The sequence below is a fragment of the Arvicola amphibius genome, chromosome 4, assembly GCF_903992535.2.
Source record: "Arvicola amphibius chromosome 4, mArvAmp1.2, whole genome shotgun sequence".
NCBI lineage: Eukaryota > Metazoa > Chordata > Mammalia > Rodentia > Cricetidae > Arvicola > Arvicola amphibius.
In genome coordinates, this window is record NC_052050.1 from 57,769,207 (window position 1) to 57,796,728 (window position 27,522).

General features: G+C 49.0%; 1 protein-coding gene across 3 annotated transcripts; it reads right to left on the bottom strand.

The window, feature by feature from the left end:
* Positions 1-436: 436 nt before the first annotated feature.
* Positions 437-27,522, bottom strand: Pmp22 (peripheral myelin protein 22). Of its 3 annotated transcripts, none has more exons than XM_038327438.1 (5): positions 27,374-27,522; positions 23,333-23,449; positions 21,759-21,858; positions 5,188-5,328; positions 437-1,658 (listed from the first exon to the last, which is right to left on the bottom strand). In XM_038327438.1, the coding sequence occupies exons 2-5, from the start codon at positions 23,408-23,410 to the stop codon at positions 1,495-1,497; spliced, it is 483 nt and encodes a 160-aa protein (XP_038183366.1). In that variant the 5' UTR covers positions 23,411-23,449; positions 27,374-27,522; the 3' UTR covers positions 437-1,494. The 3 variants fall into 3 exon arrangements, with proteins under 3 accessions (XP_038183366.1, XP_038183365.1, XP_038183367.1); XM_038327437.1 differs by lacking the exon at positions 27,374-27,522 and adding an exon at positions 24,893-25,045; XM_038327439.1 differs by lacking the exon at positions 27,374-27,522 and adding an exon at positions 24,885-25,045.

A 27,522-nucleotide genomic window follows, 5' to 3' on the forward strand; every position in this document is an offset into this window, starting at 1 on the left:
GGCCGATACTGCTCATGCCAATCTCCTCTGCATATGAGCACAATTCTAGCAAACCCATGTTTCCTATACACGCCATCAAAGAGTGTGACTAACTAAATTCTTGAAGTTCCGTCCAGGCCAGTGACAGTCTGCCCCCTGGCTCTACCCCTCAGCTCTGTACAACTGGCAGACATTGTACAGACAGCGAGCATTTGGAATGTTTCCTTTACCTATGAGATGGCTAGGACCTCACTCCTGAAGCGCCACACTGCAACCAAGTTACTAGCTGGACCTCCCTTTCCACTGAAGCTCTTCATCTCACCTTCACGTGTGCCTTAAACCCATACCCAGGGCCCCCCAAAAACCTGGGAGACACAAGTGAGTTACTCTGATGTTTATTTTAATATATCTTAGTCCACACAGTTGGTATAAAATCAGGAAAAGCAAGCAAAAAAAAAAAAAAAAGAGAGAAAGGTCTGGAGTCTTAGCATCAGAAGGGCACCATATATACATCTACAGTTGGTGGCCAATACAAGTCATTGCCAGACAGTCCCTGGAGGCACAGGACACTCTAGACCCAGCAAGCCAGGGAACTCACAGTCCCAGGGGTCTAGACGCTTGTCCTGACACTCCGACCGTGAGAAAACTGTGGGAGGCTTTGAGATTTATTTATTGTAGTAATAACAACAGCCTAGCTCGGTATGAAAGCGGTTACAAACCGTTTATATCACACGCAATTATTCAGGTCTCCATTCTACTTTACGTCATCAAACTGTTAATCGAGTTTCCAGTGAGTGGTTTAAGTGATTAGTAATAACGAGGAATGGTAAATCTATAGCACCGTTTCATGGACTCCTTGTCTCCAACTTCTTGTTGAAAGGTGTGGCTCTGGTCCTCTGCCTACGAGGACGAGTGTCCCAGAGCCACCAGGCATGTTTCTGCAGAGGGCTCTGGTCAGGGCATTTCGTCTGTGAGTGCTTAGGGCTCCACACAGCAATTCGGGCAGTGGATATTCCTGCGAAATGCACCAGGTCACCCACAGTGTGAAGGCCTTTGGCCATTGGGGGTTTGTCCCCAAACTTTGGTTATCCTATGAGGTTGAGTGGGAGGGAGGTATCTGATTTTAGATGAAAGGGGCCACGTGGGAGATGTTTATGTCTGAGCAAAACAAAAGATGAGAAAACACAAACAATAAAGATACTGAGCTTGGTTATAGTGTTAGGATGTAAAGTTCTTTAAGATTCAACACGAGGCTGACAGTCAACACAAAAGCAAACAATCCTATGTACATATATGTAAAAAGTGTTATAAATAGGTTTTATAAACCATAGATATTATATACATCTTCAGTTGACAGCACTCCCCACTCAACCGCGTTCTGTTTGGTTTGACTTGAGTTGGGGGGACTGGGGCTAGCTCTTTTTGGTTTGTTGGGTTTGTTTTCTAGTTTCTTTCCTCCCTCCCCATGTACCCTATGCGCGCTCAGAGCCTAGACGGAACAGTGCATCGGGCGCCTCATTCACGTTTCCGTAGGATCACGTAGATGACGCCACTGAGGAGGGCCAGGGGAAAGGCCACCCAGGCCAGGATGTAGGCGAAGCCATAGGAGTACTCAATATTGGCATTCCATTCGCCGTGCCTCACTGTGTAGATGGCCGCTGCACTCATCACGCAAAGACCTGGGAGGAGAAAGACAGCGGGTAACTGGGGGTTCACAGCCGGACTGTGGCTCTCTGCCACCCGAACCATCCACGGGGCTAGACGGGGAGAATGTTCCTCACCTGGATGGACCTCCCAGCGCAGAACTAGGAGGAGACAGCTGGAAAATATGTGTGAAGGGAAAACGAGCAGCTCCCCCACTTCCAACCTTGGCCGCCCATGCCAAGACCGCTTCTGAGGGTCCTCAGCACACTTTCTTGCCCCTTTCTCTTTCTCTCACTGCCACCCTCTCCCAGGCCATTTGAGATGGACAGGGAGGACTCGGGCTGCAAGATTAGCCCGCCTAGCTCTTCCCAAAAGTAGCTGGGTGTGGATATGCTTGTGAGCCTGTGACCTGCTCTACAGATGGGCTATGTTGTGTATGACCAGAAACCAGCGGGACTGAACTGACGCTGCACCACTGGTGACGTCACGGGATAACAGCAAAGGCTTGACACCCTGCTGACCAGAGGGAACCAGGAGCCCTTAGCAATCCTGTCGGGGCGTGAACGGAGTGAGAAGGACCTATTGGTGATATGGGGCTGACAAAGTCTTGCGGTGGAGAGGGAGGCAAGGAGGAAAACAGCGAGGTTGAGAAACAAAGCTGCCTGCAGTAGGAGGAGACAGATAAAGAGCAACTAGCTCCATTCCTCTTGGTGACCCCAGGTCTGAAGCTCAAAACGGATGGGAGAGTAGCAGACACACAGGAGGGTCAGGCCACCCCAAGTTTTTGGTACAACCACCATGCTCAAGTTTGACCACCTATACCCATGTGACAGTTGTGCCCCTCCAGAGAGGGGTCCAATGACATCAGCATCCCAGTCTGGAGCTGGACAAAGGCAGATCTGTTCCCAACTGAAAACAGAGCCTTTGAGGAGCTCTGAGAGACTATTATCAAGGCAGCAGCTGTGTGGGATTCAGGCAGCTCCAGGGCTCCAGTCCCTGGGCCACCTACAGCTAACCTCACTGCTATTTGAGTTGCTGACATGCTGGACAGTTCAACTCTGTTTGAATAAAGCAGCAGAAGGGGGGTGATGTCACACAATCAACCCTGATCAGATTGTCCTTTGGCAACTCAGAGGAGAATATGCCCACTCAGTTTGCCCCCATTGGAAAAGCCAAACAATAGTCTTGGAACTGCTGTGGGATGGGACCTAGGACCTGCCACACCCTACAGAAAATGCACAGACAGTAAAGCTGGCCGTGTCACAGGAAGCAGGAACCATAGTAATGCTGAGGGACACCAGCAGTTTGGATGTCCTGAAACACACTTGCTCAGCCTTGATCCGGGGTCCTCTGTTAGCTTGCCCTGCTGCTCCCTGGGCACCTCTTCCTGTAGGGTGTAGGAATATGAATCAGTGGTGGTGGGCTTGCTTAGCGTGTGGAAGGCCCATCTCCAGCTCCACAAGGGCACAACGAAAGGAAAACACAAGCTAGGCATTTGTGACACCATTTGTCACCATTAAATAAAACAAACAGGAAAGGCGAGACTCACTCCGGAGTCCATGGCTTCTGCTATCTTTCTCAACCCCTTAATCACAGTAACTGGGACCAACCTGACCGACATGGAGACATCCTAAAGAGACAACTGAGCCTCTCAACCAGACTGTTGAAACAATGGACCCCAAAGAAAGAATTTCCCCAGAAATCTCATGTGAGAGAAGGAAAGGGCACCAGGGGGGGGGGGGAGAGCTTGTCTCCCAGAAAGAGATTTCATGGGGTTCTAATGGCTTGTCAGAACATCTTCCAAGACGAGTCTGAAATTCAGATAATGATGGGTGAGTGGTGGGTGGGACCACACCTTGACTGGGGCTGCTTAGGTGTGCACATCCATCGCCCTCCATTTGAACTTTGGCTGTTACCTCAGGACCTAGAGAAGGACTCGGGAGAAAGCAGCTCTTGATCTCTTTGTCCTTCTTCCCAGTGTGGCCACATTGACTAGGTCTCCTTTTCCTGTTTTCCAATTTTAATGCGGTCCTTTTTAAATTGGATGCTCGAGGAAAGGTGGCCAGACCTGATTTGGGACACAGGTGTGGTCTCCAAGTTTGATAAGATGCCTACATATCTGAGTTGATTTGGATTCTGCCACGGGGGCCACAATTACCTAGGAAACCAGTGGGGGTTGAGGGCCTTCCATGTGCCTGCCTGGGGCTGGTTTACTGCAGGACAATACACAGCTCTCCTTCTAACTTGGAGTCTGTGTGGTTGCCTTGATGCCCTCCCACCTAGTAAGCCTGACCCAACACAGCAAAGGTAAGGATGACAAATGCATAGGAACAGTGGCACTCCGAAAACAGAAATGACTCCAGAGCCTAGACACAGGATCGGCACGTTCTCCTCTAAGGGGCTTAGAATGCATCACTCATGAGCAGGGTTTGCTATGAGCAAGAAGGCCCTGGAAGACCTCACAGCAAGGTCAGGGAGCTTTAATGGCTGCCCATCAAGTCCCCAGGGAGCACCCACAGAGACATACTGCAGGAGGTTCTCCAGAGTAAAGCCATCTTGCCTGGAGGCAAACAAGCCCGCTAAGGAAGTGCTTTTTGTTATCCCTGAGGAAACTGCCAAGTCAAGAAGCGTGATCCAGAGATGGAGAGCCCAATTGACATTCTTACAGCTGGCTAAACATGGGACACTGCATCTTTGACTATACGGAGGGCCAGAATAGGGAGTGTGTCATGGTACCTAGACATAGTCTGGAGTTTATTCTCTGCCTCTTACTTCTCTCCAGTACCCTCCAATCCCAGTCAATTGGCAAACACCAGACAGAAAGGTAGGCACCAATGAAGCAAGAAACTAAGTAGAATCCAGAGACAGAAGGTATTCACCCCATGACAGAAGCTTCTGGGCCTCACACCATACATGCAGCCTACAGGGAGAAGGTGGAAACCATTCCTGTGTTTGTATGTGTTACTGCAGTCTCGTATTTGGAAGTATTAGCACAGAATGCTGGTGCAGACAGCAGAGAGTGCCGCAGGAATCAAAGACCAGGGGAATTTGTCAATGTGACTATCTCCACTTAAAGGCACAGGACACTTTCCTAAGAACACCTTTGCCAGCACTCTGAACAGGGCCCTGTTCTAAACAGGGCCAATACAGTTCCATGGGTATCACATAAACCAAAGGATAGTCCTCTAGACTGTCCTTGGCTCAGTGAGTAGCCTCGGCATTTACCTCTAAGGATGTGCCCATACTATAGCTTCATTCCTGGTGATGGGTCTGGGCTGTTTGGAGACTTTTCTTCGTGAGTCCCCAAGACTCTTTCATGTGTGTTTCATTCCACAGAGCAGTGGGATGTTCCCAAGTTCAAATATATCCTCATATACACCGCGTACGTACCCCCCGCCCACACACACACACATGATGGGGTTGTAGAGAAAGAGAAAGACAGAGAGAGAGGGGAAAAAGCTACAGGATAAACATCCAATAGTCCAAATATAACCATCCGCCACTCTGGCACCATGTCCTTCAGAAGGTCCGTGTCCCATATGGTTGTCACCATCCACAACTTACCAGCAAGGATTTGGAAGAATCCAGTGATGTAAAAGCGGCCGCCTTTGGTGAGGGTGAAGAGCTGGCAGAAGAACAGGAACAGAGACAGGACGCTGAAGATGACAGACAGGACCATGGTGGCCTGGACAGACTGCAGCCATTCTGGGGGAAGGAACACTTGGTTAGAAAACCTGGGAGTGGCCAGGGAGGACCTTCATGGGGCATGTGAGGCCTAGGTGGCCTGATTCCTGAGAGCCCCCAACCTGGTGGTAACAGTTAACATCTGCACTTATAATATCACCAAGCCACCTTTTCTTGCTGAACCATGGACATTTCTTGAAAGGGCTGTAGGAAAAGTATGTGTCACTGGGAGTTAAGTGCCATTTAAAACACACTGAACTGCCTTCCAATGCTTCTGGCAAATGCGCTGCTCAAACTAGCAGACGGTTCATGACCTGTATAGTCTAAGTTGTAATTTTCCACTTTACAACACAAAGGTAATGCGCAGTAAGTGAAAACTGTAGTTCACACTTGGAATTTGGAGCCTTTTCTGACTGGCCGCGGGTCACAAGGGAGACAGCAGCAGGGAACGGCAGTGAGAGGCAGCACCCAGTCAGTCACCCAGCCACTGCCATGAGCAGAAAAAGTCCATACTGCAAGGTGCAGGGTGCTCAGCCATTGGGCAGCGAGTGTGTTGAATGCATCTTTGACTTAACATCAGTTTCAACTTACAGTGGGTTCCCTAAGCCATAACCCCGTGGTAACCAAGGAGCATCTGTGAGTGGGTATACATGCTACAGGGTCTGAGCCTCATCCACGACTTCCTAATATTCAAGGATCTCCCCCCCCCCACACACACACATATGAGTTTCTGAAGAACTTGGTGGGATCCCTCTACTATATTCCCAAAATAATAGCTCATAACCAATATCCAGGAGGTTGGCATCCCCCAAAGAGATCCTAGAAATGACTGTTGGGGGGGGGTGCTCTTAGAGAAAGCAGGAAGAAAGTGTTAAAGACGAATGGGCATGCCATGTTCTCTGCCAGTTCCGTCCTTTTCTTGGTCAGTCTCGACCATGGTCTTTGGCCTCAGCACAGAGCTGTCTGTGGTCAGTTAAATCACCAGACAGGACCATGGCTTCTGCATTCCCACTGTTGTCAACCACGCCATGCTTTCAGCAAACATCTCAGCTTCCAACTGCAATTCAGGCAAGGGAGGATATCCCCAGGTCAACATCTGCTGCAAGCTAGTCTGACTTGAGAAGAAATAAAGGAAGAAACAGGCAGGCCTGAGTGTGACAGGGGGACACGGACAGTGTCCACCAGATGGGTTGTACCATGTCTACCCTACTCTCCCCAAAGAAGAGAACTGACAGAGAGGGCTTTATCTTCTCGAGCAGTAACTAGTTGGTGTGCAATAGCTTCAAAGTGCACATACCACCCAGCGGTGGCAGACATATGTAATCCTAACACTGGAAGATAAAAGTGAGTTCAAGACCAGCCTGAGCTACGGAGAGGGACCCTATCATCAAAAGATGCTTACACCAATGCTTAGCAAGCATCCAAAGCTATGGCCTCTGGATTATTCATAGAAGTTGAGCACCCCTTAACCTAAAAACTTGCACAAAAAGTGCTCTGAAATATGTAAACTTAAAAAAGACAACATACTAATGCTAATTCATGCACAAAATTATTAAACAGACTACATTAAACTATTTCCAGGCTACCTACACCATAGTATATGAAACGAATTCTACATTTCGACGTGGGTCTCACAGTCAACACTGTATATATGCAAACATTAAAGGTTTTAAAAGCCTAAGTTTTAAGTATTTCTGGCCCAGAGCATTTTGGATAAGGGACATGAAACTTGTGATGACTAGCTGAAGAAGAGGACCCTGCTGTAAGTTCCGAGCATCTCCGGAGAAATCCTTCAGGAGCAGAGCCAGTGAAGCACTTCTAGAGATCCCAATAAGGCTTTGCGGACTCACACTGGCAGTACTGCCAGATGGAGGAAACTCGTGCTAGGTAATCTAGCCTGTTTGTAGTGAAAGCGATTTCCAGAGATGTTCCATGAGCCCGGGGGTCACATTCCTCCCGACCCGAGAGGCCCTGACTCCAGACTTACCCTCTTCCACCATAGCAATGCATGCTGCTGCTTTCTCCATTCAGAAAGAAAACAGGGTCTGAGGGGCCAGAAGCTACAGCCACCACTAACATGTGTGCCATTAGCATGTGTCTTTTCCTGACAGTGTGGCTTTCTCTGAAGGTTCATTCTGCAATAAAGCTGATGTTACCATAATCCATTAAAACACTATCTACCTCAGTGAGATGACGCAGAGGCCACAAATCGAAGGTCTCAATCTGAACCTGGAGCCGTGACTCAGCTGTGGCAGGGATGTGTCCCCCAAAGTGTACTGTCCTAAGGGGCAAGGCTGGAGCAGACACTATATGGGTCTCCAGTTCTAAGATCTTTTACTAACACACTGTGAATTACACAATGTGATAAAACTCAAACTTTTTATGTGTTAAATTTATACAAGTCAGAAAAGTACCCTGGCCTTCATTTACTGACTTTTGAACCCCATTATACATGAGTGATCTAACCCAAACCGGCTCTCCAATCAGAGCAGAATTGGGGATCAGGAGATGTATTCAGTAAGCATTTCTTGAGCATCCACACTAGCTGTGGGGATAAGAAGATGAAGAGGCAGTTTTCAACCATAAACACAACAGATAGAACACACAGATCCACAGAGTAAGACCAACTCTATCCTTGGCTACAACCCATGTGAAGTTACTGACGAACAGCTCTCTGAGTCAAACCATTCCAGCCAAGGACCCAAGAGATACACCTAACAGAAATCTGAGGACAGTTTTTAAAAGAGACCCTAACTAAATGATAAATAAAATAAAAGATGCATGACAACGGATGAGAACACTGAGTCTGAGCTGAAATATAAAGGTAGCCAAAGCGAAAAGCTTCCCTCTTCCAAGCATGTAAACCACAAAGCCAAGACACAAGGGTCAAGGTTACCCCAACAACAGGAGCTGTCTCAGTGCAGCAGATACATAGGAAATGTATGTTCAAATGATAAAATCTATCAACGATTTTCAAACTCACATGGGACAGTCTTATAGACTGACTGTGTATTAGGTATTGGGGGGAAGATATCTCAGGAAAGCGGGGATGACCTAAGCATAAAATAAAACCAGGAGTTGGAAATCAAAAACTAGCCAGGGCCCAGGCCAAGGCTACAGCTGGGAGTATAACGCTTGCCTTGCAAGTATAATGAACACCGGCATAGAAAAATAAAAGAGACACCAAAATCCATCTGCACACTTAACAGAGGATTTAGACAATCTTTTAAAGAAACGGAGCTGAAAGGCAAAAATGCCATCAGCAAAGAGGAACACTGAAAATTAACGTGTCAGACCCAAGAGCTGCGGCCAAAGCGGCCTTTAGAGGACAATGCCTGCTTCTAATGCCTTTACTGGAAAGATACTGAAGAAAGGGGGATTGAACTGTCAACTCAAAAAGCTAGAAAAACAAGAATGAAATAAATCCAAAATTAATTGAGTTAGTGCAGATTGATGAAATCGAAAAAATATGACAACATGTCTTTTTAGTAAAATACCTGGTAGGGAGAAGAAATAAATATGGAATTGAAGAACAAAACCCTCAACATTAATGATGTTCCTGGACAGAAACACTCGAAGCTGCAAGACTCCAATTTTATCAAAAACAATGAGCAATATAATGTTATTCTTGCCAATATCTTAATTGGAGCTTGACAGAATGATTCAATACTTCACATAAAAGATGACTGCAGGTTTTCCGAGTGCTTGCCCAGGCTGCACAACTTTGGTCCCCAGTACTGAATAAACTGAGCATGATGGCTCTTCAAACATTCAAGGTCATCCTTGGCTACATAGCAAGTTTAAGGCCAGCCTGGGTTATGTAACACATGGTCTCGAAAACTTTTTTCTTCAAAAAAAGAACAGAAGCAAAAAGTAACAGCTAACAAAAAGTTTGAAACAAGCACCGAAACAACAAATAGGAGATCAATAACAATATAAAACAGAGGGAAGAAAACCAGAACAGTAAACGAAAATGACCAGACATCAAGCATAGACTTCCAGTGTATGTCCATTACCTTGCATGCTCTCTATTAGTATTACAATTAATAAAATGTAGCTACAATACACAATTAAAATATTTTACATGCGAAGCGTATAAAGTTTTAGCAATTCAAACCGTATATTCTAGTTATGGACAGAAAATGGTAGAGCTGGGCAGAAGGAAGACTTCGGATGTCTAGACACAAATTTAGTGTACATTAAATACAGTCCATGAACCGTAAGGAAGGAAATGACAGGGGAGGTGTCAGTTGGAGTTAGTCTCTAGCTCATGGATCCACAAGATTAAGGTTTAGAGGGATCAAAGGGTCAGATGTTAAATTAAAAAGCCACATAGATATGTGATTCACAAGTGATAAATATGAAGCCAGTAAATATATGAAGATACTCAACCCCACTAGCTAACCAGAGGATGCGTGGGAAACTCATGAAGAATGTGATATCAGCTTTTATCTACCCAACTGTCAAAAAGAAAGATTTTAGAGATAGTATCAGGTCTGGTGAGGGGGCTCAGTGGGTCAAAAAGCACTTGAAGAGTCCATACTGGAAGGAGGAACCAGCTCCCCAAACTCCTCCTATTTCCACACAGGTATCATGACAGGTGAGCACAGGCACTAACAACAGACAGAATTTAAAGTTGATCACATTGCCTGAGTCAACATGATACACTCTGTTCACAGGAACAATGGCAACACAGCCTTTCAAGTAAATACTTGAACATATACTCAACAATATACTTAAAATTTCATTAGCAAGCCGGGCGGTGGTGGTGCACGCCTTTAATCCCAGCACTCGGGAGGCAGAGGCAGGCGGATCTCTGTGATTTCGAGACCAGCCTGGTCTACAAGAACTAGCTCCAGGACAGGCCCTAAAGCTGCAGAGAAACCCTGTCTCAAAAAACCAAAAAAAAAAAAAAAAATTTCATCAGCAAAGAATGGCTCTGAAAGTGAGCATGCCACCCAGGAACTGGGGCCAATCAGTCTTCAAGGGACAATCTGCCTCAGATGCCTCATGCCAACTCGGCAACTGTGGTCAATCAGTCTTCAGGGGACAATCTGCCTCAGATGCCTTTACCAGGGAAATACTAAAGACAGGGGGTTTAACTGTCAACTCCAGAAGCTAGAAAAACAAGAATGAAATAAACCCCAAACTAACTGAGTTAGTATAGATTCAGGAAGTCAAGCAGGATGTTCCACAGTAGGGTCATTCCTCTCTGAAGGAATAATGAATCAGTGTATCTCCTATAATGTCTTACCTACAGTCAGTGTCCTACAATAATGAACTAGACTATCAACCTACAATGGACCTGCAGCACTTGAAAAAAACGACAATTAAGATAGCAGTACTTTTGTAAGAGCTCAAGACAGTAAGGAGTAAAATACGCACACATGTGTGCACAGGGCCATGATGTAAACACAACAAACGGTAGTCCTTGCTACACTACATCCCAACAGAAAAGAAACAAAGATCTATCAATCCCATGCCAGGAATCCCCCGGAACTTCAGTCATAATGAGGGGGAGTTTGGGTCAAAAATCCTTTTACTAGATCTGTATCTTCTGATTTATTTTTCACGAAAAGAGAATGTACTCTTCACCTAAATGAAGCCTTCACACCCACAGACTCAACCAGAGAGGCTGAAGATGCTTTTAAAAGCTCTGCGTGTCATGTGCACTCAGTCTTCCCTTATCTGCACTCCCTGAAGAGTACAACGACAGCTATTCACCCAGGCTCCACACTGCACTGCTGTTACGCTATCAGAGCACACAGAAGGATGTGCAAAGGTTATGAACAAATACTAACTTCCCCACTGAGTGTGAGGAGCTTGAGTTTATGAGGATTTGGGCATTAGGCTGGGAACAAATCCACACTTCATAACTTGACATGTATTAGGTGAACATTTAAACGAGTTTAAAAATTACAAGGTAAAGAAGATCCGGCAGTGTCAATAGCGAGGGTTGGGTTTTCAAAACTTCAAAGGACTGCAGGATTCTGGGCATAGAGTCAAGAGATTCACTTGTCACCAAGTGTCATCCATCAGGTGCTAATCAAGGACAGCCGAGGATAAGCAGAGCCAGGCCTTGGAGACAGCAGCCTCCATGACAGTCCCAGGACTGGCTCGGCCCACTGGCTGCTCAAAGGGGAAAGCCTGCAATGCCCTAAAGGGGTTGTCTAGCTACCCTACCACTTCTCCCAGCCAGAATCACTCTCAGACTTAGAACAGAGGGGTGGCTAGGGCAGAGGGGTGGGGTGCTTGAGCCCATGAGAGAATAGGCTCAGGCAATGATGAGCAAAGCCAGGCTCTCCCTAGCAGCCATGTGTGTGTGCTCTCATTGGAATAACCCCAAGGTGGCTCTGCTGCCACCTATTTAACTTGTCACTTGCCTCTTGGAGAATTAAATTGCCTTTCTCTAGCTTGACTTACTATCCCAGGTCATAGGGATGCAACGATTCAGGCTGCAGTGAAAGTCCTGTTAAAGGAGGAGGGTACAGAAGTTGATCCGTATGACTTTGGGGTTCAATCTCTTGGAAGGGGGAGGAAGAAGAAAAGGAAGGAGAAATAGGAAGGGAGGGAAGAAAGGATGGAGGAAGGGAAGGAGGGAGGGAGGGAGGAGGGAGGGAGGGAGGGAGGGAGGGAGGGAGGGAGGGAGGGAGGGAGGGAGAGAAGAAGGAGCAATGGGAAAGAAGGAAAGAACATTGGCAAAGAAAGCCAGCCCCATTCACACAGACGGTGCTAGCAGCAGAGAAACAACCTTTTATATGTAGTGACTGGAGGGTCCATTCTAGGCACCTCCATTCAGGTCACACAAAGTGGTGTTGTGCTGGGGAACCACAGAATTCACAGAAGTGATGCGGCCCGGGCACCAACCAGAACTCCAAAAAGCGTTCTGACTTAATTTTGATTTCTCTGTGTTTTTCATCCCAGCACCGCAGCACTGTGAAGCATCAGGAGACGAGTGTCTGTCTACCCAGCAAGCTGACTGCAGTGAGCTGGAAGATTAAGCTTTGGGGGGGTCACTGAGCCTCAAGCAGGAAGCACATAAACCAGTGGGTGCGGCTGACTTATCCAATAAACCCTTAGTAAATCAAGTGGTGGCTTTACTTTGGCCTCTAAAGCTAGTTTCCCCATGTTTGCTAGAGCAAAGCAAGAGGCTAATGTTGACAGTAGAGAGAAACAGAAGTGGGGAGAAGGCTGTTGATTTGAAACTTGTTTCCAGTGAACTCCAAAGGCTGGTGTGGTAATACCCTGCTCCCCACTAACTGAGAGCCTACAATAATTGAGTATATAACCCAAGGAAACCTCTTGTCATTCTCCAGTGCTCACTTAGTAAGGAATTCAAAGGAGATACCTGGGGAATTGTAGGAGCTAAGTCTAAGCCAATCTCAACCCTCGGTACTGAACCAGAGTGAAAAAGCCTGCATGGTCTCTGCAGGCCTGCTGCTCCAATGAGATGCCAGGTGCCAGGGCTACAGACAACTTTCTGTTTTGGGCTGTGGCTGCAGACAAACCCATCCCCCAGGGAACACAGGGGATGGTAGAGCTGGCTCACCCAGGCTTCCCTTCAAGGTCAGATTCCTGCCCAGAGCCAGCTGATCAGAGAAGGAAATACATCTGCCCCCTCAGCTATATTCTTAGCCCAGGGCCTACAGTCTAGATGGTGAAGGGCTCAGAAAACACGAACAGTTCATCTGCCTCTGTCATTATCAGCACGGAGTCAGCCTTTATCCCTGATCTCTGGTTCCCCCGTTGGGCAATTCTTGATTGGTTTTCTGATTCCAGAGAGAGAGACAGAGCTCACCAGAGTCTAGAATGTAGTTGAGTAGATCGGTGACTTACTTAGCCGGCTCGATGATATGGGTTTGGTCTTCAGGGCCACCAAAAACAATTACACCCAGTAAGGTAGTGAGGTTGAAAACGTGAAAATGTAAGGTAGATAAGGTAGAACACAAACTGGGGACATGGAAGAAAGCCATCGGGGAAGGGTAAATCACAAAGGCAGGAGTCAGTGGCTCCTCTAGGCACAGTGCTGCACTCTTTTCAAAGTCACATGGCAACCCCCAGAGCAGGACCCCCGCCCCCAAATCTCCAACCCACCACCGTCACACAAAAATCACCATTTTCTCTGATTTCTCAGTATGAATGCCATTCCAGAACTCGCTGGATTTCCAAGCAGCCTCCACCCTCAACAATGTGGCCTCTGCTTACCCTTCGCCCACCAGCTCGGTGGCCCAGAGTCCAGTGTGGGTCCTGTCCTAGGACCTCCGCCCCTACCCCAGAAGTTTGACATGAGAATTGGGACTCAAGCTAACTTTACCCATGACCCCTGTAGCAAGCATATCACACAGAAAAGCAAGGCATGACCCTGGGGCTCGCAGAGACCAGGAAGGCTCACCTCTGCAGCTGGTGATTACGGAGGTGTTCTAATGGGAGCAACTTGGACATTAGTGGACACAAAGTGCCCGGGGTGGGGTAGAAAGAACCCTCACATCAAGGGACTCTAATGACATCTGATAGCAGGTCACATATGCCACTGATACAAAAATCCAAAATGTTAAAAATATCTGGAGTTTGACACAGTGGGGAGTACTTCGCCTGACTCAGGGTGACAGGTACACTGAATACGTGGACATTCATCTTTGGGCTATGAATATAAGTTGTATATAAATACATGTCATGTTTAGATCTGGATCCCTCGCCAAACAAAGTTAATGCATATGCAAGTGTTCCAACATCTAAAAACACCCTAAGTCAGAGCCGCCTCCAGATGCAGACCCTTTGGCTAAGATGCTCAGTTCACATAAGCACTCAGTGAACTGCACTCCTGATTAAGAGGTTTGTGCAAGACATACCAACTAGTTGTACACTCCGATACCCATGCTGTTCTGCGCACTGGGTCTTGGACTAGCACAGGGATTCCTATGTACCCCCTGGGGTCCCTGAGTTACCTGAACAGAGGAAGCTTCCGAAAGCTTCCTCTGTACCTTGTTAGGAAGCTGAAGAAACAGGAAGATCTGTAGGAAATGTTTACTCCAAGACTTAATCAATAAGTCGATACCAAAAGGGGGGGGGGAGCGTGGGTTTCATGCTCAGGTGTATTCGCCTTTCTCTCTGGACACTCACAGTATGTAGTGAATTACTACAGGTCACAAGAAGTTGTGCTCTTGTTTAAAAAATAATAATAAAAGCTTGAATAACATGAAGCTTAATATTTTTTAACTTGTTGACCATAACACTCACTTGAAAACACTGAGTCTGGCCATAGAAGAGAGAGAGAGGCAGATTCCACTGCATAGCGTGAGCCATATGAATGCAGACAGGGAGTGGCTGGGCTATCTCTGCAATCTTTGGGTTTTACAGGATTTCTTCATACAAGAAAGACCGAAATCCTCCACCTCCCCCAGCAGATAAAAAAGGCCACCATGGAGATTACAGTCCCCACACTCACCAGGAACAGAATGCCACCCACTCTTTCCTATGCACAAAGCCCTTCTGTGCTCCCCAGGTACCCTGATGATGTATGCGATCCCCAAGAACAAGCTCAAGAGTCAGCCACCTCCTTGGGTCCACCTATATGACAATTACACCCTGGATGTGCAGAGGCCCTGGGACCTGTGCAGCGAGGACTCTGTCTGCCCTACCTTGGCACATGTGACTGGTAAGACATCAGGGTACCTGCCAGCCTGCTCCATTTGCTAGAGATAGACCAGTGTAAGAGAGCATGGATTCCTGGGATTTCAGTGACTTGTTTTTCCACCACAATGCACTGACAAGCCAGAAAAGTCAACAATGTACTTGAATGCCTTCCCTGGCACAGTTTCGATTTAGAATCCACAGAAGGGAGAGGAGGAGGAGGGGAGATGCTGTGGCATGGACAGACAGCTTGGCTAAGCCAAACCCACAGGTTCTCTTCACACTTGCTGCCTGCCCAGACCATACAGTGGGAACCCTGGAACAGTCTCACTAGCTCCAGAGAAGCCACAGAGAGGAGGAGACGAAAGTGCAGTCCTCCACTATTTGGAGACTTGTCAACAGAACAAAAACTGCTGTCACACCCCCTGCTGGTGCAAAGGCCACCGGAAAGATGTCCACTTCTTGAGGGTGAGCAATGGGGCATAGCGAGCCCAAGTCTAGAAAAATGGCACAGGGGAAAGCAACCAGGAGTGACTGCTCCAGGCAACAGAAGCTGTGGGCTGAACAAGGGAATTTTTCAAATGACTCTGTCTCATGGGCTTCCTCTCCCATCCCAGGTTGCCCATCCCAAGATTCCCTCCTTTGCAGGTTCCCATAACCTCTATCCAAGGCTCAGCTAAGGAGTGTTCCTCCTTTGCCCCCTCTTCTGCACTTCAGCCCAGGACCCTGAATACTCTCCCTCACAGATCCAGGATGTCCACTTGCAGGGATCCAGCAAGACTGGTCCCTGGGGACTGCTAAATGCAAAAGAGACCTTGCTGACACCGCTGATGAGCAAATCTAATCCTGGTTTCCATCCGCCGATGCCCCATCTCATTTCTATCTCCTGCCCCACAAACCTAGACATCATTTTTAACCATGCTTCCACAAACCTTACATCTAATGTAGCGCCAAAAGCTATGATGAGTCCAGCCCCTCCTTCGCTCTTCCCACAGCTGAGGAAGAACCAATGTCCTACATTCTAAAGTGGGTTGAATGTGGAACTCTAACAAGAAGGCCTGGCATAGTGCTTACATCACCGTTGTTACCAGGGCTGTCACTATCCATCATTCCAGGCCTGGACCATCACAACAGATCCTCGCTGGTCCTTTGCCTTTCCCTAGAACTAATTTTCAAAATGCCCACCTTTCACTGTGGACAAAGGGGCGTTCTATGACCAGCTGCTTCTTCCTCCTCAGGGATGACAGTCTACTTCATTTCTACAACTTTCTAAACACAACTTCTGCTCTCAGGATTGTTTCTTAATTATAACGAAGTCCCTCAACTATCTGTGAGCTCCACAGGGCAGAGACCTGGTCTTTTTTATTCCTCCACATGCCCAATTTCTGGAACCAAGGCTACGGTACAGGAAGGCCTCCACATACGTGAAGAACATGTGGCTGCAGCTCACTGGTTTCTCCTCACAGAGGTTTATTGCAGAGGTGTCTCTAGACAGATGGGGAAAGCAGTAGATAGCTAGAGGCTCTTGCATGCGAGCGGCTGCATTTTCAGCTCCTAGGCCCAAGCATCTTCCTCTCACATGCCCTCAAGTCAAGCCATGACCAAGCATTTGCCCTGCTCCTAAAATGCAAAGGATGTTTTTTGGGACTCCAGGGAAACCCCAAGAATGTAACTGATATCATATCTTGTGATACTGTATCATACTAACCATAATAATTGGTTATTATGAAACAGTGACGCACTGTGCCATCTATGCATGTGTTGTGCTACTGGGCTCAGGCAATCCTCTCACATCAGCCTTAGTTTTTAAACAGCAAAGACTGTGTATGTCCCATATTAACGCCTACATACTGTCATCTGATTAAAAAAAAAAAAAGTCAGGAGATCAAATGTCACATCCCATCCCCTAGATTCCTTTTCCTGCCAGAGAACCTATGAGATCCTATAAAATCAAGACCCATTGCTGCAGTGGAATTCTGGGTTGGTCTGGGGAGCCACAAAAATGTTAAACTGTGAACCGTGATCCCATAAATGCAGAGGGCCTTTGGGTTTCCTGAAGTCTGACCTGAAGCTGAGCCACACAGCAAGGAAATGGTCTGGTGCCCTTGCCAAAATGACAGTGTCATCACATGGCCGAGCGAGATGAAGTCTGGCATCGTTTTGGAGGCAGAGACAAAAGAGACCACCAAGAGTGTTCAGGGGGACTGATGCTGGCAGGACAGATGATTTCCTGTTTCCAGCCCCAGCAATGCACCCACAACATAAAGACTGCCATGAGTTTGTTGCTGTCCTTTCGAATGGAAAAGAAGGACAAGGAAGTCTTACTGGCTTCTGGTCTGAGCCCCAGGCATCCTCTGAGACAGAGAGGTCCTCTGCAGCTGAGGGGCCAATTTTGCCAGAGGGCCGACAGGGCATCTCCAACCACTATGAAGGCATTGGGGGTGTGGTTATTCCCTTCATGTTCTGGGTTGAATAGACACTTTCTAAAATCAAAGATGTGTCAAGAATAAGCATATATTTTTTTGCTGTCATGGTCCTCATCCTCCAACATAACAGAGCAATTTCTAAGTGGGTATGAGTCTAGTCACACCAAAGGCCAAGTTCTTCTGTGCCTGACTGACCTCAGCTGTGTTCTCGAAAGCCAATGAGGAGGCCAAGGCTAGGTTGAGCCCTTCCAACCTTTAGGCACCCGAGCAGCCTGGGATCTGACCCTTCTGTTCCAGATCAGGTTCACACAGGTGAAATCTAGATTTGGAGATCGCGTCTATGCATTTTTTAAAAAATAGAAATCCAAAACACAAGGCGCAGGTTCACTTAATGACAAAGCAGATGTGCTGCCCAGATCAGGAGCAGGGCTTCCTCAACTCCCTCACAGGGGCCTGGAGAAAGTCTGGAAAAATCTGTAGACACACCCCATTCTGGCCCCACTCTGCTGTTCTGCTCTCTTCCCCTGTGATCTTGTGCTCAGTGCTCCCCCTGCCTAGAACCTCTCCCAGACAGTCACACAGTTTACTCCAGGGTCAGGGTGACTCTGGAGATGGTGTCTTGGGTGGGACCTCTTAAACAGCCCAGCAGAACTCTCTGGCAGGTGGCTGAACATGAGTCTGACGTCTGGAAGAGAAGAATGTGCTGAAAGAAAATAAGGATTCACGGTACTGACAAAGGACTCTGAGATTTCTCTATACTTGAGGAGGAAAAGGGAAGAGAGGAAGAGAGCATGGACAGTGAGGGAAGGGAGGGAGGGAGGGAGGAGAAAGATGGAGGGGTACAGAGAGAGGGAGGGAAGGAAGGAGGGAGGGGGGGAAAGAGATAGAAGGGAAGAGAGGGAAGGAAGGTAGGAAGAAGGGAGAAAGACAAAGGGGGACAGATAGACAGAGGGAGGAAAGGAGAAAAAGAACGAGGAAGAGAGAGAGAGAGAAAGAGAGACATTTTTGACACAATCCTCCTCCATTTCACTGCCTTCTTGTAAATGAGCAAGGCGTGATTGGTAACTGAGCTGGAACAAACGTGAGCTTCCAGGCACATCCCATCCAAAGAGGCAAGAACACATTCTTTCTTCCTTGCTGTGTTTGCCCTGCCACTGAGGGCAAGAATGAGAAGGCTAGAACTCCAACAGCCTTTACACTCATGTCAGATGAGAACCAACACCAAAATACAGCAAAGAAATGAGCTAGAAAGTTATCTCATTCCCTAAAAATGTCATGATGAAACGCCATGTATCTCCCAGGCTGCCGTGCTCTGATTTCATTACAAAAGGGGGAAAATAAACTCATCTGTAGCACTAACATTTGAAGAGGTTCTACCCGATGGGGTCAATTCTAACACTAGCCAGAACTCAAGCCAACTGGTCTACCATGCCCCATCTTCTTGCAGTAGGTCATTGTCCAGACAGAGCATACCTCCCGGCTTGCCTGTATTTACTTAAATCCTGCCTGCCCTTTGGAGAAGGGATCATATTCTGCCTCCCACTGTAGACTGCCCTTCCACTTCCTCCTGAACCTGGGCAAGGTCTGTCTGCCCCCTCTCCTCGGGCACCTGGCCCCGTGTGCCTTCACAGTGAGTGACTCATGCCCCCACACTTATCCCAACTCCTCAGTGAGCTTCGGCATCAGCAGGGGCAAGGTCCCTGACTGCCAAGGCCAAGAGCTCCCAAGCCTTGGGGTGGGTCTCGCAGAGCCAGTTCACCTCTGCCTACTGCAGGGACTGAGCAGGGCAGGGGCCAGAAAGTAAGTGAACCAGTGTAAAAAAAACCTGAGAGAGTGAGAAGAGGTTGAGGGCCCATGAAGAACATATAAAACTAGACCCAGGGCAAAGAGATAGCTTTGCAAAGAGACGTGATTCACCTTTGGGCTTGATAGTATAGCTATCGGGCTGCCCAGAGTACACAAAAGCAGTCCACACCCACATAGCAGTGGCTTCTATGACAACAGAGCGGCCCCACCCCTACCCGGGAGAGAGAGGAGAACTTTAATGACCTTTCAGAGAATGAGCAGGTTGGAGCTAAAACAGAGGCTTGTGGCCATGGTGTCCCAGCTACTCAAGGGAGCGGAAGGACAGGGAATCCCCTGAACCCAAGAATTCAAGACCAACCTTGGTGGCAGCAAAACCCCAAGGGGAGGTAGGAAGCCTGTCATATAAAGAGACGTTACATGCTCGGCAAACAATTTTATCAACTCAATATCAATAATGATTACCTCAAAGAGAATGCTTCCAACATTCTAAGAACAAACACAACTCATTTAATTCAGAGAACAACTAAACACCGTTCATTCAAGAAGGTAGCCCAATGCTTTAAAAGTAACTTTGTAACGCTCTGTTGTTCCATAATTTATCGTTGGATACCATGGACCAGGCAAAGCAGGCCCAGGGGACTGATCCCTCGGAGCTTAGTCTGCTGACACACCTGGAAGACCTCAGGCAGGTAATGACTACTTGGGAAGTGTAAATGGAAACTCCTAATTTAGAATAAGCCCAAGTGGAAGCAAGCCCGGCTTTTGGGGGGGGGGCTTTTCTGAATGCTTCAAAAGCCCATTATTGTTGGGGCTACAACCTGGGGTTCCCAGAAAAGCCATCAAGAACACTTGGAACACATTAACAAACTGAGCAGAATCACGGTGGGAGAGCCCAGGAAGATGAATTTGTCAGACATAGAGAAGTTGAGAAGCAAGTTTCCTCTTTAAAATAGCACCAGTGTCTCTTTAATATGTGCTGCTGGCACCAAAGAACAGCTATTTATTGCACAGGAAGATGGAGTGTGGGTCAATTAACGGGTTACCCAGCTGTACCTTCCAGTCTCTCTTGCAGACAGCTTGTGCACAGCTTAGCAGTCCCTATGCCTCCTCGTTTCGGCTGAAACTCAGGCGGTTTTAATATGCCTGCCAAAACTGCTCCCTTCCGGGCCTGAGAGTCTTGAATTCTGTGCCAACTCCACGTGGCCAGATGCCACTTGGGGACAGCGCCTGTGGACACCAGGCCCAAGGGCCCAGAGAAAGCTGACTTTTGCAGGCTGTCTTGCCCCTTAACGATCACTAGGTGTCAGTGGTGAGGCAGAAGACACCCAGCCTGAAAGCGCAGGGAATTTCTGCCAGGCCTTAAGGCTGAAGCAGTTGAAACCTGATTCTGTGGCTTTGGGGGACCAAGAGCAGTTTCATCTCTTTCTCAGGCACTCATGAACAGTATTCATTTAGTTGGCTGTCAACTCACCGTGAAACCTCTAGAATGGTTTCAAATTAGTGTGTCCCACACACCAAAATGAAGGACTACCCATTTCAAAAGACTGGGGTCTTTGTCATGTCCCCAGCCCCAGAACTGTGGAATTTTAAAACAGCCTTTTGCCTCCCCTCCCTGTGAATATGTTACTAGTTGCCGCTGGGCAAAGGTCTTTCATTTGCAACACTTCAACCTACTCTTGCAGAGTCTATAGGAAGAGAGAAATCAGCAAAGGAAATGGATTGCACAGAGCTGAGAGTCGCTTCACTGTCTGCTCTGTGGGGCTGGATAATAACCAATCCCTCTCACTGACTGTGGCATCTTCAACGAAACATAAGAGAGCCCTTTACAGTAAACCGGAAGCCATCCTTAACCAGCCTTTCGAAGTTAGAATTCCAGGTTTCCCTGGGCCCAGGACCCATCCTTGGGAACATAAGACCAAGCCTTGGCAGAAACCTCATGACTACACCTCCACCAGAGCTCTACACAACTGCTGAGCACTCCTAGTGGTCCCTTGATTTCATCCTCAGCCTGGTTTCCAAAACCCCACAGCCAAAGATAATGAGAGCAGAGGAGAAATACAGTCTGTGGAGAAAGGTCCACAGGCTCAGCTTATGATGCTAAATGGTACCACTGAGACCCAAGACCTAAGAAGACAGTCTGGTAACTGGGATGGGGGCAAACCTGGCCAGGCCATCTTCAGGAAACTCAACTGCCTAACGCTGCAGTGGGAAGATCAGGACATTTCTGATGGAGACAGTCACCAGACCAAACATGTCTGCAATATCACCTGTTGCCATGGGATCTGCTTTAGGTGAACTCGCATGCTACCTCCTCTGCTTCACTGTGTCCGAATTGCTTTACCCACTTCAAGCATTACACAAAGCGATTAGAGCAAGCTGAAGGTGTGGCTCAGGCAGAGTCACAGGAATACCAAAGTCTCCCTCATGAGACAACTGGCCCTGCCTCTCACATCTGTTTCATTGGTCTTTGACACATTCCACCCCACCCAGTAAGGGCTTTCTAGTCCAGAGCCCCGAGAACTGATGTTTTCAGGTGCAAAAGAAGAGCCCTGGGGACCACTGGAGCAAAGCGCCAAACTAGTCTCTCACCGCTCACTGACGACGCGGAGCAATGTTGGACAGCTGCATGGATGGATGTGGTACAATTCTGCCAGAGATCAGTCGTGTGTCCATTGCCCACGAGCCATTGCTGGAAACAATAAGACACTCGGATTAGTGAAGCGGCAAGGAAGGAATAAAAGCAGCAGAGCGAGGATAGCAGAGCGGCCATCCGCTGTAGGACTGCCCACCCCCTACCCGGTGAGATCAGCACAGGTCACTCCCCAGCCTGACTCACTCATCACCTGGAGGCCTGACCCCCCCCCCAACCCTCCCCACCCCTGGTCCTTCCCCGCAAGCACAGGCCACTCACTGGTAAAGTTAACAATTGTGACCCAGGAATGAGGGGTGCCAGCCTGACACAGATATTTGCGGAGTGGGAGCACTGTCTTGTGTGTGACACACGCACACAGATACCCACACATACACATGCTACTGCATGAAGAGGTGTGTGGCATAGCAGGAACGAGGCATTTGCCCAAGGACAATGCCCTCAAGCTCTACCCCGGCACATGGACACCTCCTGAGAGTCATTCCTAGTCCCGACCTCTATAAACCCACTTCTCATATTTATTTCTTGGGTGGGCATGGAGGGGTCAGGGTCTTAGGTAGCTGTCCTCAAACTCTCTAGGTAGCCAAGGATGACCCTGAGCTTCTGACCCTTCTGCTTCTACCTCAGGAAGGGCTGAAATTACAGGAATGCACTACCATACACAGGTTCATGCCATGCTAGGATCTGAACCCAGGCTTCACGCTTGATCGCCAAGCGCTGTGCCAGCTGAGCTTATCATTCCTACTGCTATCAAGATTAGCATCAACCATAGTCACAATTAAGATCTCGTTAATAATAAAGCAATCTACAAATCCCAAACCTACTTCTCAGAACCCACACTTCCACCTTGCCTTACATTAAGACGTTAAAGCTGGAAGCATACATCTTCATGGACAAGAAAGTAAACTTAAAAGAATTAATCCACTGTGTTTGACAGTTTCATAACATGTTTTCCCTGCCCAGCTCCTATCAGTGGAGGGCAGTTCTGTGGAGGGCAGTCCGGCAAGACACGACAGGCCTGCTGCAATACTGACTAGAGACTTGCAAACTTTTCTCCAGGTAAGTCGATTTTAACTTGATAACTCCAAGTCCTAACGAGTTTTATAAAAGAAACAGCTCGTCTGAGCTATGATCTGGGGAAAGATTTTCTAAATTGCCCACTTAGTTCAAAGAGTCTACGTCAAGGTAAAGAAAGCAGTCCAGTCTTATCAACCAGAGGCCAAGAATCATGGATCTGCCCTGCAGTCAGCCCCTTTGGCTCAGAAGCCTGAGCAGCTAAGTTCTTCCCGTCCTTGCTCACCTCCTATCCTACCCCTAACTCTGGCCCGACTTTCTCAAAGGACTGAAAAGAAGCGGGAGGCCAGAAAGTGCAAAACCAAATGTCCCTGGGTCTCTGAGATGTTCAGCCCTCTGCAAATATCATTCCAGTTTGGCACTTGGAGAAGCACCTGGGATCCCAAAGCAGGAATAGCTGCCGCCCCTCAAGGAGCCTCCCCTGCCCGCCTGCACTCACGCTGACGATGGTGGAGACGAACAGCAACACTAGCACAGCGACGTGGAGGAACAGGATCCCCAACAACAGTAGGAGCATGGTGACTGGGAGTTGGGCTCGGGCTCGGTGGAGCGGTGCCTGCACAGAGAGGGAGCGGGGTGTGAGGCCGGTGGCCCTGGCCCGGGGTCCCAGCTGGCCGGGAGGGGGCAGCAGCCGCCATCCCTATCCCCGCCCAGCGCCCGCCCGCGATCCAACATCTTTTGCCTTTGGAACAAAACAAGCAAGTGGTACGCACGTCTCGATCACCCCGGGAGGCGCGCGGAAGAGAGGAATTTCCAGAAGGATGAGCCGAGGCCACAGCAAGCCTCCGCCCAGCCGGGGCGCCTCTTGTGGCTCGTGGGACTCGGGAGGCCATAGAGGCCACGTCCCTGCCCGAGTCACAGGGCAGATTTCCCCGGGGGCGGGAGGTTCAACGGATGGCGCCAGGATTGTAGTCAGCGGCCTGGGGTCGCCCGCTGCTTGAGGCTGGTTTCCCAGACCCCAGCGTGCCTCGTGTTCCGTTACTTGCCTCCAAGTTTCCACCCGGTTTTGCCAGCTGAAAGGAGCCGCCCCGCCCGGGGATCGGCCTAGACGCTGGCAGCTCCCGGATCAGGAGAGCGAGCGGGCTGGAGGACTGCCCGGCTCCCGAGCTTCCCGCGCTTGCAGGGCTCCGCGCCTTTCCTGCGCCCCAGGGGGCCAAGGGCCTTGAGCCCGGCGAGCTCCACGCTCCCCCTCCACACACCCCACAACGCTCCCACGGACAGCCAGGCTGAGCCCGCCGCAGGCAGGGCCCCTACGCGTACCCTGTCCAGTTTTCCACCCCGAGTGGATGCGCCAGGAGTCCTATCCTGGGGTGTCACTGACTGGCGGGAGGGAGGTTGTATCAAATGGCTGACTGAGTCTGAGAAGTCCCGCAGGTCAGAGTTGGCAAGACATGTTTCTGCGGTCCGGAGATCCTATCCCCTACCCTTCACAGATTTTAGAGAGCTAAAGCTTGGTGATCTGATAGCGAATGTGTTCAGCTGTGAAAGACTGGCTGCAGCTGCGTGGACCAGTTAAGGACAGAACCTTGAGCCAAGGAGACTTCAAAATAGTTTTGACAAGTATTCTATCCCAGACACTCCATTTTCCCCCCAAAGGAACACATCAAAAACAAAAACCCAGGAATGCACAGACGATATAAATAGGATTTTTCCATGCTTTCCAGAAAAATTAAAATTACATCGGATGGCTTCAAGTAGCAGGCAGCAAGAGCAGATAAGGCCCGTGGCTAGGACCTGAAGGGCCAGAGGTCTGGGATACCATCCTAGGTATTTTAACAGTACATCTTCTGGAAAGAATCGCGTGATCGCCCCAGCCACCTTCTATCCAGACACTGCCACCACCCTGGGTAGGCTAGAAAAGAAACAGGCAGGAGTCTCGGAGCTCCTGCCACAAGACGGCCCTGTGGAGGGCTGAAGCCCGGTCACCACTCTAGGCGCACTACCCCCAGACGATGTCCAGGTTTATCCCCCACCTCCTTCACTTTCCCTACCAACTTACTTGCAGTTCAAAGGGACAGCTGTCTCAGAGCAGAGTGGCCTCAGGCACAAACTCCGGTGCGACCTCTGGCTTGCTGGCGTCCCCAAAAGACAGCTGTGCTGTGGGGTTGCGTGAGCGCAAAGCAAGGGGGCAGTGAGAGGCTCCCGGCGTTCCCCTTTAACGGGAACTACGCCCTGTTTGCGTCGCTGCAGAAGGGTGTGTCCCGGGGTCAGCGTGTGCGGGAGGGCGGGCCTCCCCGAGGAGAGGGGGCAGGCGGGCGGGGCGCCGACTGCCCCAGACAGTTACTTGGACTTAAAGACACCTCCGGAAAAGCAGATCTCTGCAAAACCTCGACTTTTATTCGAAGCTGGAGGCCCCTGGGCTTCTCGCCTCCCACCTCCTCTAGCTCTGTGGTACTTAAACCCTGTTGACCAGTAAATCCTAACTTCGTCCCCCACTCCCAGCCTACATAAGTAAAGCTTGCCCCGCATCATGCCGCATGTGCGCAGTCCGGGCGCACCCAAGCCGACCGTGCCTATGCAGGGACTGAGGCTGGATCCCCTCTCCTACCGGCAACCGGGACCTCTGGGACCTTGCACACCTGGCTTGCTTGATCTTAATTGGGCTTGCCCTCAAAACACCCATCCTGGCTATTCTAATCCCTGTTTGTACCTAGAAAGTGTGCTGGCTTCCAGGGATTCAGGAGACATATCTAGAGGACCCTGCTTGGACCAGAATTGGGCGTGGGGGGGGGGGGGGGAGGCGCACTGATAAAGAGACAAGCAGTCCTAGGATCTGGCTCCTCCTAACTTTGGCAAACCCAGATTACAACCGCATATAAGTTTAGGGTGAAGTTTGCCTGAGGCAATCTGGCCTGGCTCCCAGTCTTGGCTGGAGTCCTGACCACGGGGTGGGGGGGGGGGGTGGGAGCGGGGGGAGTAGGGGATGAGGGAACTGGCCATCTGAGGAGGTACGGAAGAGTGGCCAGAGAAACTAGCTGATTCATAGCCGCCTGAGTGTGGCCCTCCCAGAGTTATAGAGGGAGAGGCTAGGCAGCCCTTATTGGAGATGTGCCCAGGTCTCATCAGGTCACCTGTATTGGCCCAAGGAGCCAATACCTTAAAGGTCCCTACCGGCACATCCACACCCTCCCTACCTATAATGAGTTGTGTGTCATAAAGCCCTAGATGACTCAAATAGTTCCATATTATTTTGCTATTTGAAGGTAGTCATCATTTGAACCCATTGTCTAGTCTTGCTTATTAAATAAAAAAATGAATTTGAAGGACTCTTCAGACCATGATCTTTTAAATTTTCTTATCAGATTAAAAGAACACTCATGAAATTCTTATCCAGTGACCTGTCTATGCCAGGTGTTCTACTTGGGCTTGGCACACAGCCGGACGAGAGGAGCTGTGGGGACCGTGGCTGAGGTCGGGGCTCTGTGCTCAGGCACACCTAATCAGCCAGCTTCCTCCTGTTGTGAGCATTCCCTGAGTGTTAGTGTTTTCAATGTCACTGGGAAGAGCTACTTGCGCCTGCACTGAAGGGCGTGGTGATCCATCAAGAAGATATGTTCAAAGCCCTTAGCGGTGTGTCTGGAACAAAATACAGGTCCAGGCCACAAACGCACCACTATGATAAGAACGGCACATTTAATATTCATAACCCTACAAGGCAGGTCTATCCATCTCCGGACTAAAATACATTAGAATGCCCAGAGTTATACAGCTACGCAAGAGTGTATGTGACCGGAGAAGGACTGAGAAAATGGAGCTAAGTCTTCTATTTTATGGTCATTTTCATGTTGAGTGTGTCCTAGAAGTCACTGCACTCTTACTTATTGAAAACCCTATTTGTTCTGAGCCTTCTCCGTGGCACTGCATTTAGCTCGGGATTCTCTTCCCTTCCTGTTAAGGGAGCTTCGGAAGGCTGTCTAATAAACATCTGGAGGAGGGGGCGGTTGTAGGGGCATCCTCACTCTGCCCTTCCCCAACTCGGTATTTCAGCCAATAATCGCCTGGGTCATAGCCACACCACAAGCTGCCAGAGAGGTGACCCCATCTGTCCCTTGCTACCTCTTGCTTCCTGGCCAGCTCCCAGTGCTACAGAGGAAATGCTACTGTGAGGAAGTGCTGTACAAGCGTGGCCACACCCAGAGCCTGCTGGCCACAGGTGGAAGGGGCCATGCCCCAGCCCCGCTGGCCAGCTGTGCGAATACAGCTGCTTGCACTAGGGCAGGGGCATCTAGGGCCCCCTTCCCCTTCCAATTTGGATGTATTCAGGTTCGAGATGCTCTCAGCCCACTCTCTTGCCTCCCCAGTCAAATACACACCTGGATTTTAAGCAAGAACTTAAGAACTCCCGAGTTCCTGTCGCTTTCAGTACCTTTGTGCCGTCTCCATTAGAGTCACTTCCATGTGCAGGCTTCAGTGGACGGGAACTGAGCCGCGCTATAACACACAACACCACCCAGAGGTATCATTTGCCAATAAAACTCACCAGAACAACAGTGTAACGCCTTCCTCTACCCGGATTTCTTTGCAGTCAAATGCAAAGGGTGGAAGGCAAGCCCTGCCCACAGGACAGCAGATGCCCACAGCTGACACGGATCTGAGCTCTGCTGCGTCCAGCCAGGCTCCCTGAGACGT

Coding starts and splice junctions, on each gene's coding strand:
- Pmp22 (XM_038327438.1), bottom strand. CDS start 23,410: ATGCTCCTACTGTTGTTGGGGATCCTGTTCCTCCACGTCGCTGTGCTA. Junction 21,859..23,332: donor TCGTCTCCACCATCGTCAGC/GTGAGTGCAGGC, acceptor TATTGTTTCCAG/CAATGGCTCGTGGGCAATGG. Junction 5,329..21,758: donor CTCCGCGTCGTCAGTGAGCG/GTGAGAGACTAG, acceptor TCCTTCCCCCAG/AATGGCTGCAGTCTGTCCAG.